Source organism: Emydura macquarii, unplaced genomic scaffold (assembly GCF_026122565.2).
Source record: "Emydura macquarii macquarii isolate MOO-44397 ecotype Brisbane River unplaced genomic scaffold, CSIRO-AGI_Emac_v2 contig_1146, whole genome shotgun sequence".
Lineage (NCBI taxonomy): Eukaryota > Metazoa > Chordata > Testudines > Chelidae > Emydura > Emydura macquarii.
This window is the reverse complement of record NW_027131283.1, coordinates 12623964-12641509: the sequence shown is the minus strand read 5'-3', so window position 1 is coordinate 12641509 and position 17546 is coordinate 12623964. Positions and strand designations below refer to the sequence as shown.

Sequence of the window (17546 nt, the reverse complement as noted above, 5' to 3'; positions counted from 1 at the left end):
GGAAGGACCACTTGCTCCAGTCCTCTCCTCACCATTGCTTGCTGGCTAGATCCAGGAAAGAGCTTCACGACAGGAATGGCTTAATTTACTCTCTTCCCAGAGCAAGGGAGGAACTGGGGTTCCCTTGGCCAAAATTCATTCTCTGCTTTGTTCCTGGAGCTTTGCAGCCTGGCACCACCCCTCTCTCAAGGCAGAGTGTAAAGCTGCTGTGTACACCTAAATGATGGAGTTGCACACCAGCCATTTCAATACCCTCAGTCAGGATGTCTGTGTCAAGGTTCTGACTAAAAGAGGCTCTGTGGATCACTCCCATAAACATTTAGGTTTATTTATTTTTAGGGGGAACATTCAGGTGTTTTATTTAACTAGGCCTATTACCAGAGTGTCTGAGCAGCTCACAATCTTTAATGTATTTATCTTCATGAGGTAGGAAAGTGCTGTTATCCCATTTGACACAGGGGGAACTGAGACACAGAAAGTCTGTGTGACTTGTCCAAGGTCACATCAGAAGTTTGTGAGGAGAGAATTGAACCTGGGTTTCCCAAGTTCTAGGCTAGCACCCTAACCACTGAATCATCCTTTCTCTTTGCATGTCTGATTGCCACACTTTAGAGTACTAGCTATTCACTATCTTTCTTGCAGTGCACACAGGGATGTCGATTTTGGAATGCAACAATGCAAAAGAGTTGCCCATTGCAATGTGTAAGTACTGTATTAGTCATGGTTCCATTTCTCCTGCTTTGCTTTTTGTCTGATAAATGATCCAAAAGTATTATATCAAACCAATCTTTTTATAATAAAAATGTAATATCCATAATTTGTTTTCCCAGTATGTTTATATGTTTCCTGTTGGAATATGTAACATCCTATTATTAGTTCAGAAGTCCCTGAAATAGAGTACATTAACTTGGGAATCACTAGTTCTTGGCATGGGGGTACCTAAACAATATAAACCTGCATTATGTGTCTGCCACTGTGTGTTGGGGACAGAGAATCTAACATTCAGTGTAAACTAAACACACCATCTGGGTTTTCAATCAGTGAGAGTTGCCAGCAGTCAGCACCGTTCTGCACCAGACCCTGTTAGACCTCTCCTATCTTTACAATAGATATCATCACCGTGTTTCCTGCTGTTAACCAATAGTATCTGGTCAAAAACTAGCACAGATTCTGGGACAGTTGCCAGGAAAATGTTTGAAATCACTTTCTGTGTAAGAGGAAGTGAGTCTCTTTCTTGAGAAATTTGGAGCTCAGTTAGACTTTGCATAATTCAAATGCTGGCCTTCCAGTTCTGAATGTGGGTTATCTTTTTTTTCAGCAGCATATCACTGAAAAGCTTTTGCTGTGTATTCTGTGTAAGAGATGTCTGATTAGTTAATACTACCTTATTTGGAATATTGGGATATTGAATGACTATATTTCTGTTAAACATGTCTCTTTGTTTGCTTCTCTACAGAATCAGACCTACATCAGAGCATGTGAGGTAAATCAAAGCCAATAAGATCAGTACAAACACCCTAAAATGATAATTTCAGTGTATGAAATGTTCACACAGCAGAATGAAATGCAATTTAGACACCCAAAATTATAAATCCAAGTGTCTGATTATGTTGTGCAAAGCATAAAACTACAGAGTAAGATGGAAGTATGAATATACAGGTCCCTTCTTTAAATAGTGGTGTCTAAATGATTCTTTTAAGGTGGTAAGAGATGCTGTAATTAACAAGAAATGGATGAGCAGAATGAAGACAAGAAAATAAAATGATGTATGTTCTTTTCCAGTGGCATTACGACACTGTATTCTCATAAAAAAAACATAAGATACACAATGTACATTGTGCTATAAGTGAAGCCTAAATGCAGATATGTATGGATGACATTTTCAAACGGGAGCATAGATTTTCTTTATTTTTAAGCCTGTGAAGGAGAAAGAATGGTCTTGTGGCTGAAGACTAGACTAGGACTCAAGAGGTCTTGGCTATGCCACAGTCTTCCTGTGTGACTTTAGCTAATCATGTTCATCTCTCTGACCTCTGTGTCCCTTCTGTAAAATGGGGTAATAGCTCCCTTCCCCATGGGGACATTATGAGGCTACTTCATTGATGTGTGTGTGTTGCTCATATACTGCAGTGACAAGTGCCATAGAAAATGCTATAAACAAACAATGCAGCACGCTACTCATTAAATGCAATGTGCACTGTACTGAGTATTTTTAGAACTGTCAAATTATAACTGTTCTTCTAATTGTTGTACTCCCATTGAAGTTTGTAGGAACACTCATGGAAAAAGGTGCTACTCAACATGAATAAGGGTGTCAGAATCTGGGTAATAAACCAGGATTTCTTGGTTTCGTGGGGAATAAATGGCAAATTTGCCTTTAAGACCGCCAGAGGAAAGTTTTTTATTATTCTCCTCAGCAAGAGCCAAAATCAGGTTTAGGGCTGTAGCAATCAATGGTCAGTAGGAGAAGGAAGAAAGAAAATATGAAATAAAGAGAAAAGTCAGGAAATATGTCTGTTGAATGGAGCATTCGACAGTTTGTTCAAAGCAGTGCCCAGAGCTTAAACATTCTTGATTGTCAATGATTAAGACAGGGTAATCAATTATTTTTTGTTAAGGTCCAGATTTGTTGGTCAAGGTATAATCAAGGTCCAGACTCCAGAGAAAATAACACAAGAATAATAACAATAATGATAATAATAAGTAAATAAAAATATTTTGCGGTCCATTCAAAAGCATCTGGCAGTCTGGATTTGGCACGCAATCTGCCGATTGACTACTCTTGGATTAAGACATCAAATAGAGCTTCAACTAACAGTTTGTAAAGGGTCAACCCTGTCCCAGTGCCAAGACAGAAGCATGACTGCCGGTATTTGTACTGTTTGCCTTCCCCTGACCAAGATATTTCACTTGGAAACTTTATGCCTTGCTGTTAATATAAAAACGCAAAGAGCCACTTTCTTTAATGCATGACCTTGAAAAATAAACCTCTGCTTTGTGCTAGGACATTTTTATTTTATCTGTTTCAGTGAACTGCAGGAAGTGTGTATGGTAGGATCACTGAAAGTTACCAAGACAAAAAATGCCACCTAATATGTTGCCTTAATGACCCCAAAGTTAATTATTACTTGGTAGTTGTTTGCTTTATGAACAGAGGTTATAAAGCTGGGGCATTTTATCTTTTTCAGCTTTTGTAAGCCACACAATATTGCAATGTAAGTGAGCCTAAATAAAATACAACAAAGCAAATGCACCCTCATGGTGGGGGCGCTTTGTCTGGACTGGCAGGAAAAAGGGACAGTGGCTCCTTTAATTCCCCTCCTTTGGGAATTGGGAGGGGATGGCCTGGAGGTGTTGGGGGAAGGCATCACCTGAACTGGTGGGCAGGCCAGTGGGGCTCAGGTAAGCCATTGACCATGCACACCTGGGGGAGAGTATACAAATCCTGCCCCTCCAGCCTCAGCCCCCTCATTTCTGTCGAGTAGCCAGAAAAACAAGCTAGAGCCATTGTGTAGTTATTGATTTTCAGTGAGACTCAGGCTCCTGTGTGTCTAAGTCACTTTTAAAAATGGGCTTAGGCTTTAAGCACTTTTGAAAATTTTACCCTTTGCACCTCAGTTCCCCTTCTGTGAAATGGAGCTAGCAATGCTTCCTTGGTCTGTCTTTTCTATTTAGATTGTAAGCTCTTTGGAGCAGGGACGGTCTTTTTACTAGGTGTATGTTCAGTGCATTCTGCCTTGGAGCTCTGGTGGGCCATACTCTGCTTCCCTTCCTCAGGTATTTTCATTGAAGACTTACATGTGCAAAGTGAGCAGGAATTGTTCCCATATTTGTGCATTGCGGCAAATGGGCAATATAGGGAATATAAAGCCTGATCCAATGCCCACTGAAGTCAGTGGAAAGACTCCCATTGATGCCAATGGATTTCTGGAATGACCCTAAGGGGCCAACATTTTTAGAATGAATATAATGACTTTTGTGGTATTTCTGTGTATTAGAAATGTGTCTGGGTGCGTCTAACAAGACATGCCATTTAAAGAAAACTAACTGGTGAGCTGTATATCTTATACAGAGAATTTCCTGTAAGTTTGGCTGCAGCTGCGGAGAGGAGGCTTATGGTGTTGAAGTACAAGGTAAGCATGGACATAGCGTTGTGCAATAACCCAGGGTTTGCTGAACTCCTTTCTAGGAGTATCATTTTGCGTAGTTATCTGATTTTCTTTGAACAGGACCAGGAATGTCTTGTTCTTTTTCTGATTCTTATATGGTTGTTGTAGCTTAAAAGTAAAAAGATGGCTGCCGTATTACAAAAAGTAGGCCTTTTTTCTTCCTGGAACTTGAGAATTTTTTAATATAAATGTAGAAGTTTATGGTGGTATTTTCAAATGCACTCAGCTATGGCCCAGCTCTGCTTCTGTTGAAGTCAATGGTAAAAACTCCCTTTGATATCAGTGGGAGCAGTTAGGCCAATGCTTCATGCTTTTGAATCCCACCCTCAGAAATCTACTATTTCTTCCCTGTTTGACTGGAAAAATTTAGGGATTTCCATTCAGCAAAGCTTTTATAATAAAAGCTTTGCTGTGCTCCGTATCATAAAAAAAATTATTGAAGTGTTAGCATGATGCCCATTGCTTTGGGAATCTGGTGCCTCACATTCAGTTTCCAAACAAGCATATGTACACTAAATGTTGGTGACACCAGGGGAAGAAGATTTATATAAATTTGCACAACAAACCTATGCTTTCCCTGAATGGAAATATATGAAAAGGCATGATTGAACAGGTATTTGTGCCCTAATACTACCAAACCCAATCTCTGACAAGATGTCAGAGAGCAAGTTCTACAACTGGGTGTGTTCTTCCGAAAAGTTTTGCTTTCAGTCCTGGAAAGGTAAATCTGAGGTACTAAAAGCATGAAGGCCCTACATCAGATCTTACCAGCTATGAGAGGACATAGGGAGGGAAGGACATTGTGATTGTTGTAACGTACAGTATAACTCTGGCATTCCACACACATGTATTGACAGAAGCAGCCTTGATTTTATCGAGGGACTAGGGACTTCACTCAAACTAAACCAAACCAAACCTATTAAGAGTGTATTTCCAATTTTGTCACAAACAGTAATTCCATCGTGATTGCAAAATTCCAAGTAGAATGAAACCAATATTTTAGATGGAATGGGATGTCCTATTCTTTATTCCATGTCTAGTGTCTGTTATCTGCAATTTCATCATTTGACAGGTCATCCAGTCATGACTTTCCATTTGATCATTTAAATATTAGTCCCCAATCCAGTAAAGCACTTATGCATATGCTTAACTTGGGTAGTACAATAGAACACTTCACTGGGACTATGCACGTGTTTAAAATTAAACACATGCTTAAATGCTTTGCTGGATTGAGGACCAATATTTTAAAGCATGTGTTTAACTATGAGCACATGAGTAATCCCACTGAAGCATGGGATTAACTTTAAGCATATGCTTTAGTGTTTTGATGGAAGGGGGTCCCTTTCAAAATTTTACCATCACTGAGTGGACATAGTAAAGAAATGGACAGATCTTCCCAAACTGCCATTTAAGGGATACAGCTTAATATAACGGGCCAGATTTACTACTAGCATAAATGGGTACATATTCATTAACTTCAGTGTAGTTGCACCCGCTTACACCAGCGATGAGTTTGGCCCAGTGAATATGAATGTATCAATTATCTTTTTACCACTACTGTGGTTCATTCTGTAACTATTTTCCTGCATGTTTTCCATGTTTTTATCAACTTCACAACTGCTGATGGTGCCAGGTACCTGGGGCAAGAAGCACTTTACTTTTACCCAGTGTATTAGTTGTGTCACCATTGAAGCATATTCCAGTGTAGCATCAATCCTTCAGAGTGCTGCTGCATTCTCCTACTGCCCAGAAGCTACCATAGAATACCACAGTGAGGTGGTTAATGACTTGCTTGTTTTTTATTGGTTTCCCCTCAGATTATTTGAACACACCTACAGCACCATTTGTATCTATCATTGGAAGCCACAATGTGACATTGAGATGGAAGGCAGCTAATATCTCTGGGGTGAAATATATTATTCAGTGGAGGTATAGTCAACTCCCTGGTGACTGGAGGTATGCTGAGGTAAGGAAGGACAAAATAGTTCCCATTTACTTTTTAAATTCGTATTTTAATAAAACAACCTAGTCTAATTTACAGTCCAGTCTTGTTTCAGTTAGAAAGGTGTTCTTCGCTTCCTCTCCTCACCTATTCTATATTATTCTTGTACTTTGTAAAACTGCAGCCACATTTCACACTAGAAGGGCTGCATTTAGTGGTGAATGACATGGTTCTTGTGTATAATTTGTTAAAATTGTAAAGCATTTTGGGATTCTTTGTGTATTTTTGTTATGTTGGTGGTGGATTGTTGGGAATGTTTTATGTTTGTTTTGGTTCTTGGATTTATTTGGGTAAAATGATTATTATGTTAAGTTTAAGTATATTTGTTAGGTACCCAGAAGCCTTTGGGTAAGTGATAAAAATTTAATTTTTTTTAATGTTAATATATTTAATATTTTACTATTTTACCTTTTATTTGCTTTATTCTTTAAAATTAATTTAGGCTGGAAATTAGAAGGTTTCTAATTATCAGAGAAGTGAGGTTCTGGAGTAGGAGTAACAACCTGACTAGTTTTAAGATGGAGCTTGATAAATTTAGGAATAGGATTATATGTTGGGTTGCCTGCAATAGCAGAAGATTTGATCTGATTCAGGAAATCTCTTCCAGTCCTATGTTCCTAATATTGTATTCCATTCATCCAATATTTGATGAGATTTGGCAGTGGGTTTTGCAGAAAGTGTTGAGGGAGGAATCAGTACATAATGTCTAGGGAAAATGAACCATCTAGAACTTGTTCTGCTTTACAAGGGATTCTTTGAGTAAGGTCTGTGACATCCTAATATGTACATATTGTTTTATATAGTCGTTATCATGCTAGACTGAACTCCTACATGGTAACTCCAGATAGATGAACAGTGATAATGATTATATGTGTATGTATTGATCTAGGTAGTATCTGAGCTTTCGTACACAGTAAGTAACCTTCAAGCCTTCACAGAATATGTGTTTCGAGTAGTTTGGATCATCACGTCTCAGATGCAGCTCTATTCTCTGTCTAGTTGCAGTTACCGGACTCATGCATTTGGAGGTAATTACACTGTTGGTCACAGTTTCAAGGGCAGTATTAAAAAGTGTGTTTCTTTTGATGTCATGATTCTAAAACATTAAACTACTTATCAATGACTTTCATAAGGACAGCCACAGTGGGTCAGACCAGTGGTCCCTCTAGCCCAGTATCCTGTCTTCTGACAGCAGTCAATGCTTGATTCTTCAGAGGAAATGAACAGAACGGGGTAATTTTGGGTGATCCACCCCCTGTCATCCAGTCTCAGCTTCTGGCCATTGGAGGTCTAGGGACCCCCAGAGTATGGGGCTGTTTCCCTGACCATCTTGGCTATTGGCCAATGATGGACCTATCCTTCATGAATTTATCTAAGTCTTTTTTGAACCCAGTTATACTTTTGGCCAGATGGATGAGTTCCACAGGTTGACAGTGTGTTTTGTGAACTCCTTCCTTTTGTTTGTTTTAAACCTGCCTATTAATTTCAATAGCAGAAGAAAACAAAGCAATGACTGAAGTGTTAAATGCCTTTTTTGTTTTGGTTTTCACTAAAAAGATTAGCCATGATTGGATGACAAACATCAGTGTAACTGGTGTGGGATCTAAGGCTGAAATAGGGGAAGAATAAGTTAAGAATTACTTAGACAAGTTAGATGTCTTTAATTCTGCAAGACTGGACAAAATACACCCTAAACACTTAAGGAACTAGTTGAAGAGATCTCTGAGCAATTAGCAATTATCTTAGAGATCCCAGAGGACTGGAAAAGGGCAAATATAATACCTATGTATAAAAAGGGGAATAAGGACAACCCAGGGATTTTTAGACCAGTCATCATAATTTGGGTACCCAGAATGATAATGGAGCAAATAATCCCTCAATTTGTAAGTACCTAGAAGATAATAAGGTGATAAATAACAGTCAACATGGATTTGATAGTGTAATAGGTCTTGTGAATGGGGGAGGCAGTAGATATGATAAATGTCGACCTTTAGGAAGATCTCTGATACTGTCTTACATGACCTTCTCATAAACAAACTAGGGAAATACAACCTAGACAAACCTACTGTCTATAAGGTGGTACACAACTGGTTGGAAAACCATACTCAGAGAGTAATTATCAAAGATTCGCAGTCAAGTTGGAAGGGCATATTGAGTGGGGTCCCACAGGGATCTTTCCTGAGTCCAGTTCTATTCAATATCTTCATAAATGATTTGGATAATATCACAGACAGTACACTTATAAAGTTTGTGGATGATACCATGCTGGGAGGGGTTGCAGGTGCTTTGGAGGACATGATTAGAATTTAAAATGATATTGACAAATTGGAGAAATGGTCTTAAATAAAGAGGATGAAATTCAGAAAGACAAATGCAAAGTACTCCAATTAGGAAGGAACAATCAATTGCACAAATACAAAATGGGAAAGTCTTCCTAAGACTGAGTTCTGCAGAAAAGGATGTGGGGGTTATAGTGGATCACAAACAAAATATGAGTCACCAATATAATACTTTTGCAAAAAAAGCGAACATTATTCTGGGATGTATTAACAAGAGTGTTGTAAATAAGTCATGAAAAGTAATTCTTCCCCTCTACTCAGCACTAAGCCTCAGCTGGAGTACTATGTCCAGTTCTGAGTACCACACTTTAGGAAAGATATGGACAAATTGGAGAAAGTTCAAAGGAGATCAACAAAAATGATTAAAGGTGTAGAAAACATGATCTACGAGGAAAGATTGAAAGAATTGGGTTTGTTTAATTTGGAGAAAAGAAGACTGAGGGGGTGATCCACAATTCTTGTGTTATGTGAAGGGATAAATAATGTTTCCCTATTCAATTTCTCCACACTATACATAATTTTGTAGACCTCTGTCGTATCCTCCGTTAATCATCTCTTGTCCAAGATAAACAATCTCAGTCTTTTTAATCTCTCCTCGTATGGAACAGCTTCAGAATTAGTTTCTTTGCACTTCTCTGCACCTCTACATGAATATTAATATAACTTTCTGAGACAGGGCAACCAGAAATGCCTGCAATAGTCAAGGTGTGGGTGTACCATGGATTTATATGGTGGCATTATGATGTTTTCTGTTTTGTTATCTATTCCTCTCAGAAGCATATGTGCATTATATGTTGTAAAATTGCAGACTGCTCGGTAGAATGACTAAAGAATCTTTAGCTTAACCTGAAAGAGTTAGGACTAAATTTTCAGCTCTGATTCTTTCTTAGTTTCCACAAAAAGGGACATGGAAGTATTTGCTTCTGCAAAATTATGAGGACAGATTGGGTCGTTGGGTATTCAGCTACCTGATCTGTGTTCACACAACTTTGAGTTCAAATGCTTTGATGATTATTTTTGTAGACACAAAACTGATGGCTGGTTTAACACTGGCTGAAACTTTGGCCCTGATGGGCTAGTCATATTTTTATGTTTGCATTTGTAAAGTGGAAAAAGCATGATAATCTTACATTTCTCTACAATAGTCAGACAAAGATGACTCATAATCCATTTGTCTGACTCAAAGCATCACTAATCACTCTCTGAATGGGTTTCCATTTTAAACATTTGTTTTCAGGAGTTTACAGTTTTTAAATAACAAAAATAAGGTTGAAAGAAAAAGAGGAAAAGCTACATGAGTAGGAATGGGCTAATCCCATCTGAAAAAATGCAGATCTCTCTGTCACAAATATAACTTTAATCATGTATACTTACAAAATTCCTTTTGAAATGAAAGGGTTGTGGACAGAAGATGGAGAAAATATTGTATGTATATTTTCTATCCTTTAAGAAATGCTCTTGATCCATTTGTATGCCAGTGTAGATAGTCACATGCAGCTAGTGTGTCTCACCATTTTTGCTGCGCTATCTCTAGTTTGTTTTCCTCTTTATTGTCTAGTAGGTGTAGATGTTAATAAGCGCCTCATGGGGTGAATGCATTGTGCATTCAGACTATCACATCTGTTACATAATTACATTTCACCTGTTTACACAGTGTGCTTCTGTAGTTTGTTACCATTGCAGTTGTCAAATGTAATTTTTCACCTATCTCTGGATGACTTTTTTGGGCTCTCACATTGACAGCAATAGCATTTTTAACACATCTTCTTGCCCTTGTAAAGATATATAGGGAAAATGCAGAGTGTCTTTTACATCTGAATATTATCATATATATCCAAGGTATATTAAACAAGAAAAACAAATCTATACAAAATGTATTGTACCCACTACCAAATAAAATCCACAATGACTCGGTGAGGTTCACAACACCAGGGCAGGAAGAAACTGTCAAATTAGCAACATTCTTGCTATGGAAAGAAGCAATATTTGTTTAAGCAAATTTCACAATATTTGCCTGCAATTTGGCTTTAAGTAACCATTTGACTGAGTGATTACTTTATTAGTTTGTCATAAAACTGAGATAAAAATGACACGCTAACTAGAGCGTTCCTATAGAAACAACTTCAGGATATGAGATCGCCTTTTATTGGTGACATAGAACCGGCTTCACATTGATAGGAACTATGATTATATAGTTGAATAAGACATAGTGAAGGTGCAACTTGATACTTTCTCAACTCACATCTAATTGCATGTTAAATCTCATTCCGTGGTAACACTGGAAGCCACTGGAGATTTAAAGTTCCTCTATATTTGAAGAAACTGATATTAGTGTTCAGATGGGGAAGGGAAAGATAGTACTTGTATTCAGCTTGAGCCAAAGCCCATTGAAATTAGTGGGAATCTTTCCCTCGTCTGGGCTTCAGATAAGGGTAGACCCGTAAGCAACTATAACTAAAGTTGAGTGCAAGCCCTTCATCTTCAGTCATAAAAAGGATCTTTGTTCTTATACTTTTTTGTTGCATTCACTTTTACTGCATTGGCTGTGAATCTGTTTATGTAATCATTATGTTATAATAAAATTAGACATGGCGGAATCTCAAAAGATTTAGATGTTTAAGTGGCTAAGCTTCCAAAATGTTAGATAATAATAATAATAATGAATTTAGATTTATATAGCATCTCTTATGCTGAAGAAAATGTAAATGCTTTCAGAACTAAAGGCAGCACTATGAAAAATTAGCCTGGGATGTAGGCTACATTCTGGAGGTAGAACAACAACCAAATGGGTGCACAGAACTTTGTACAATGGAGTAGGAGGGGAATTTTGGCTACATGTATCTAGTCACAGCCGATAGCCCCTTAGTTTTTAAGGTCCCCTCTGAATCCACAGCACAGAAAATTACATGGTTCTAATTTGTCTACCTCAGAATGATGGAAGATTGGGATTTTGACTTGTGGCTTTAGGTAATCTTGGCAGTGAGGTGATGACAAAATAATAAAAGAATCCCACAAAATTTTCCTTCTTTAGCTTGTGCTATACCCTTTATCACAGGAGTGCTGTCGTCAAGAGAAATGTGGGATTGAGAAATCTATTCATTTGTTTTTCCAGTTAAACAGAGATGATTTCTCACAGCCACAATGAGGAAGGGAAGGTGACACCACTTGGCAAACAAATCTATACTAAGTACCCTTCACTGGAACCTTTCTCTTCATATGTATTTTGATGAACCCTAGGGACGAATCATCTCTGGCAGTGATAATTCAACAGTATCCATCAGATCTTTTTTTTTTTTTTTTTTTTTTTAAAAAGGGAAGTGATTCATCAAAGGCAGAGAGATCACCCCGATCTTTCAGTTTGATGGCAAGATTGTAAATACTGGTTCCTGTAAATGCTCTCCAAAATATCACTGAGCATAGGCATTCCAAATTTGATGTTTAGACAACTGGGGCATCTCCATGGTTAAGTTTGCAACTTAGAATGTATCAGATCCTTTCTAGTCTAGGGATCATATGAGAAATGTCAGATTTATACTCCCCCAGGTAGTGCTTTCCTTGTAATACTGTATTGCTTTCGCTTTGGGACAAAACTAGGAAATACTGAGGCATGTGGGGGGAAAATATGTATGTACATACAATGTCACAAAAGGTTTGAATTTCCTTTTGCCCTAAATGAAATGCTGATATTTTAATTGTCCTGGCCTTTTCAGTTTGCCCTTTCCCATGGAAAACCTATGAGGGAAGTTTGAAGGAATAAAACTCTGTGAGATGTACTTCATGGAGATTTCTCTACACTGTCCCTTTGATGGAGGGACTCGGGGGAGCTGTTGATGTTGGAGGCCAAGAGCCCACCAAACCTCTGGATTTCAGGATCTATGGGTTTGGGAACCTAGTTCTGTGTGCAATCAGAAGCCACCCTGTAGGGATGTGGTTCTTGCTCCCCTTTCTCTTTGTGCAGCTGGTTCACTCCATAAACATTTGTGGAGGGGATCTAGGGGCACAGACAGGTGTGCTGGAACAATTTGTGTAGTGGAAGTGCTGAGAGCCATTAAACCAAACTGAAAACCTGTGTATGATGGAAACCACTTAAAGCCAGAGGGAGTGGCAGCATCCCCTACACCCCTAGTTCCAGCACCTATAGATGCAGCATGGAAAAAGAGGCACTGAGCAGAGGCTGGTGCCACATAGACCTGGCTCTTTCCTACACTATCTCATCCTGCCTCAGTCCCTAGAAATCTTCAGAGCCCCTTTTGCATAGAGCATTCAGTGAAGGACAACCGTAGAGGGATGCCAGGAAAGGGGGAGCATGTCACACAAAACTGGCACTCTCTACCTTCCCTGATGCTGCATGATGGGTATCTTTCATGCATGAAACTCCAGAACATGATCCTGGCCCTGCTATTGAACTCCTCAGTAACATATAACACCAGCATGAATGGACTATTATATTAAGTCATCCCACCGTCTCCGCCCACTCACCTCCAGAAAAATCCCATCTCAAAAACCAAATTTACAGTCAGTTATTTCTGTCTTTGCAGTTCCTGTTACAGCGCCTATCATTAAAAATATTCAAAGTTCGGGGCCTGACACTGTGGAAGTTAGTTGGTCTCCACCACTTTTCCCCAGTGGATTGATTGTCGGATATAATTTACTGTTAACCAGTGAAAAGCAGGAACTGCGCACAGCATCCAGAGGTCAAAGTTTCCAGTTCTACTCCATCTTTCCGAACACCACTTACAGGTACAAAAGAAAAGGTGATCAGCTGGACAGAGCATGCCCTGGGTGTCATGAAGCATATTAGAAAAAGGGCAGTAGAGTTCCTATAATCTGGAAATCTGTGGGGGTTGGGGTGGTCTTGACAGGACAGAACAGGGTGCACATTAAAACTGCTTTTGCAGACTCAGTGGGCAAAGTTCTCCTCTCAGTTACGCGGAGTATCTCAATTGAAATCAATGGAGTTATTTTAGGTTTCTATATATCGAATTGAGATCAGAATTTAGGCAAATCAATTTGGGAGGTGGTGAGGGGAGGACTGACAAGCTGATGCAGTGCCAGCATGTAGGATTTGGGATGCAGTAACCATTATATTTTCCCCCTCTTGTGATGCACATATCTGTTGTATTCAGAGAATGATAGAGGAGCCATCTTCTGACTAATTTGGCATCCCTAAATTTCCCTTCAGTTTAACTAAACTCCAAATGGCCACATTCTGCTCTCAAGGTGAATATAGATCTTCCCTTGAAGTGAAACTGAATTGCCTACATGAATCTGAAGGTAGCATGTAGCTAGGTAGTTTTATTGTGTTATTTTATCTTGCAAAAAAGCTAGTGAGTTCAAATCCTAGTGTGATTATATTTTTATTAGAATTTGTTCATGAATGGCTTTATTTAAACAGCTCTTTTCACTGAAGGAAAAACCCGATAAGCACATGAGATGCAATTGTTCTACTTGAGAAGGCATTTTTTCGGGCATTTATAATGTTCTGAAAAATCTCTCTTTGATTTACTATAGGTTTACCATTGTAGCAGTAAATGAGGTTGGTGACGGGCCACCTGCAGAAGCTAATATCACTACTCCAGAACCCACAGGTACACATGGAGCATATTCCTTATAGCTTCCTGGTAACTGGGAACAAATTCCAAATCACCTGGATTATGGCGTTTTCAGCAGAATAGAATGATAATTAGACTGTACGCTCTTTGGGCCACGGACTGTCTATTGCTCTGGGTTTGTGCAGCAACTACCACAATTCTTGGTGGGTCCCTAGGCACTACTGTAATAAACATAGTAACAACAACAACAGACTGTCAGATGGGCACAAAAACTTAGCCTGGTACAAGTGACAAAAAGGTGAAAAATATCAAATGGGTGTGAATGAGTGTTTGACAGAAGATGCTTTCATTTTCTGGAACACACGATATCAGTGTGTGGGGAACTCATGTTAATATTAACACATTTCACATTAGACTGTCAGGTAAAAAAATCATGAACAATCTCATGGAAAACAATGTCCTATCATATCCTTTTTCTCTATTTCTCTTTCTTTGTTCTTTTTTCACTTAGGGTGTTTGTTAAAAACACAAATTACAATACATTATAGTCACCTGTCTATCTGAGTCTTTTAAAGTATATTACAAATATTAATTTGTTCCCAGGGAGATATGTTAAGATAGAGTTATGAATGGGAATCAAAACAGTGTTACCAAACTGAAAAAAACGAAATGTTAGAAACTCAGGAAATTCTCAGTTAAAATGACAAAAGCAGCCTTAACTCTATTGTTGTTTCCTCACCTGTCTTCCACTTTCTGGGGGTTGGAAACACTGAAGCTATGTCTACGTTAGTGCTTTTTAAATTCATGTTAATTGGCTGCCAATTGACTCAAATGGGCTAATGCATTGGTACATGCTAGACTGGACACTCCTCTGATCACAAACGTGTGTCCTGGAACAAGCATTTGTGGAGTGTCCACATTAGGCTGTCCCAATGGTTTGGTTAACTGGAGTTAAATGACAACCAATTGATTTTAATGAAAAAATCTCTAGTATAAACAAATCTTCACCAGCTGCCACATCAGACTTTAGTTTGCCCATTTGAGTATCTGACTTCTAACAATATGTATGTTATTTATATGAGGATGGAACTTGGACCCACCTATCAAGCCTATGTCAAATACACAAATGGTTTTTGTTACATAAGGAAAGATCTCTGAGTACTTGGGATTTGAGCCCCATACATTAAAAAGATTGTGTCTGGCCATTGTGCAGCTATATGAGGATGGGACCTAAGGATAAAGGTCTAGCTACGACAAAGACTGCCTTACCCTCCAAGACTATCTGACTATGCTCCCTGGGGATGATGTAGCTGGATAGGTCCAGGTTCCAAATATTGGGCAGTGGGAAGAGAGCCTTCTCAGAGATGGGATGCTGGCTATGGAGCTCTTTGCCAGAAGGGATTAGAATGAACCCAAGCCTGACTGTGTTCAGATCAAAGTTCAAAACACACCGTTTGATACAGCCCACAGAACTGATGCGCTTTAAAAATATAATAATAACTTTGAAACGTGCAAACAAACCAAACAACAAACCCTGCACTCACAAAGCCATTCTGGAAGAATGGAGAGAAAAAAACCACTCTATTTTGGGCTTTTGGGTAATTGTGTGTGGTTGTAGTTCTTACATACAACAGTGGCAAGTGCTGTATAAACTATACATAGAAGGAAGCTGCTTCCTTTCTGCTCCTCACAGAGAAACCACGTGCAATTGCTATCCCTACGCGTCCCCCTTCTCTAACCACTAGGTACACTTCCTGTATTGGAAGACAGAATTTACCCGTACATGAAGGCACGGGGCCTGATTTCCTACTATGTGACCCTAGTTTTGAAATGAATGAAATTACAGCAGTGTAAAACTAGGGCAGTGGTACCCCAGACTTTTTACCCCACGCCCTCCCTTAACCTGTCCATGCCCCCCCCCCCTCCATGCTACCCTCCCAGCTGTGGCTGGAAGCAGGGCCATGGCTGGAGGGCTGTGGTCGGAGATGGGGGTCAAGGCTGGGAGTGGGGCCGCGGTGGGCCCCAATGGCCAAGGCCATAGCTGGGCACTGCAACCGGGGGCTGGGGCGGGGGCCGGGGCCTGGCACCGAGATCACAGGTGAACCAGGAGCTGAGGCTATGGCTGGGCCCGGAGCAGAGCTTGGGGCAGAGCGGGGCTGGGTAGCACTCTCTCCCTGTCCCCTGTGGGGGCTGGCCAGGCCGTGCCCCCCTGAATGTTCCTCTAGGGGGCATGCCCCACAGTTTGGGGACCTCTGAACTAGGGTAACACAATGGCAAATCTCACCCAAGGTCTTTGTTTCTTATTTCAACCATTGCTTCTGCTCTAGCTGAAGGGCATAGATCATGGGTCTCATCACAATATTTTCCCCAGCAAGAACTTCATTTCCCTTTCTCTCCCAACTTCCCACCTCACCCTTCGGGGTTGCTTGGTGAGGTGAGCTCATTTGAATAACCGGTGTTATAACACAGAGAAATGCAAAGTCATACATCCAGTAATAAAGAAAATAGGCCGTATTTATAAGATAGGGGACTGTATCCAAATCTGTTACTCTGAAAAGGACTTGGGGGATCATAGTAGATAACCAGTTGAACATAAACTCTCACTGCAATGCTGTAGCTAAGAGAGCAAACATGATCCTTAGATGTGTAAGATGGGGAATATCAGGTAGGAGTAGGGAGACTGGTATATCCTCTGTGTATGGCATTAGTGAGACCATTACTTGAATAAGTGTCAAATTCTAGTGTCCACACTTAAAAAACAATACTGAGATTTTGAAAAGGGTTCAGAAAAGAGTTATAAGAATGATTTGAGGTCTGGAAAACATGCCTATATAGTGAGAGACTTAGAAACTCAATCTATTTTGCCCAGGTCTACACTTAAAATTTAGCTCCCTAGTTAAGTCAACTTAACCTGTGGTGTAGATGCAGCTAGGTCAAGGGAGGAATTCTTCCATCAACCTAGCTACTGCTGCTCAGGAATGTGGGTTATGAACATCAACAGAAAAACCTGTTCCATAAATGTAGGAAGTGCCTATACCATGGTGCTACAGTCTGATAGCTGCAGCAGTGCTTTCATAGCACCTGTAGTGAGGACATGCCCTTGGTTATCCCAGAGAAGTTTAAGAGGTGACTTGATCATAATCTACAAGTACCTACACAGGGCAGAGGTGTCTGATAGTAAACTGATCTTTAATCTAGCAGAATAAAGAATAGCAACACAGGGTGGAGGGCAGTTGAAGCTAGATAAATGCAAACTAGAAATCAGGTGCAAATTTTTCAACAGTGAGGGTAATTAACCAGTGGAACCCACTTGCCAAGGGATGTGGTGGTTTTTCCTCCATGAGCTGAAGTCTTCAAATCAAGACTGGTTATCTTTCTAAAATATATGCTATAACTCAAGCTGTACTTATGGGCATGGTGCAGGAATAACTGGGGGATGTTCTGTGGCCTGTGTTAATCAAGAGGGTAGATTAGATGATCACAA

The 17546-nt window shown here is 39.6% G+C and overlaps 1 protein-coding gene across 1 annotated transcript in view; it reads left to right on the top strand.

The window, feature by feature from the left end:
• ROS1 (ROS proto-oncogene 1, receptor tyrosine kinase) overlaps positions 1–17546 on the top strand; it is a 94831-nt gene that overhangs the window by 3723 nt on the left and 73562 nt on the right. The window contains 7 exon segments of the mRNA XM_067546786.1: positions 643–702; positions 1457–1483; positions 4073–4133; positions 5987–6135; positions 7061–7199; positions 13049–13250; positions 14022–14098. Coding sequence (XP_067402887.1) covers positions 643–702; positions 1457–1483; positions 4073–4133; positions 5987–6135; positions 7061–7199; positions 13049–13250; positions 14022–14098 — 715 coding nt within the window.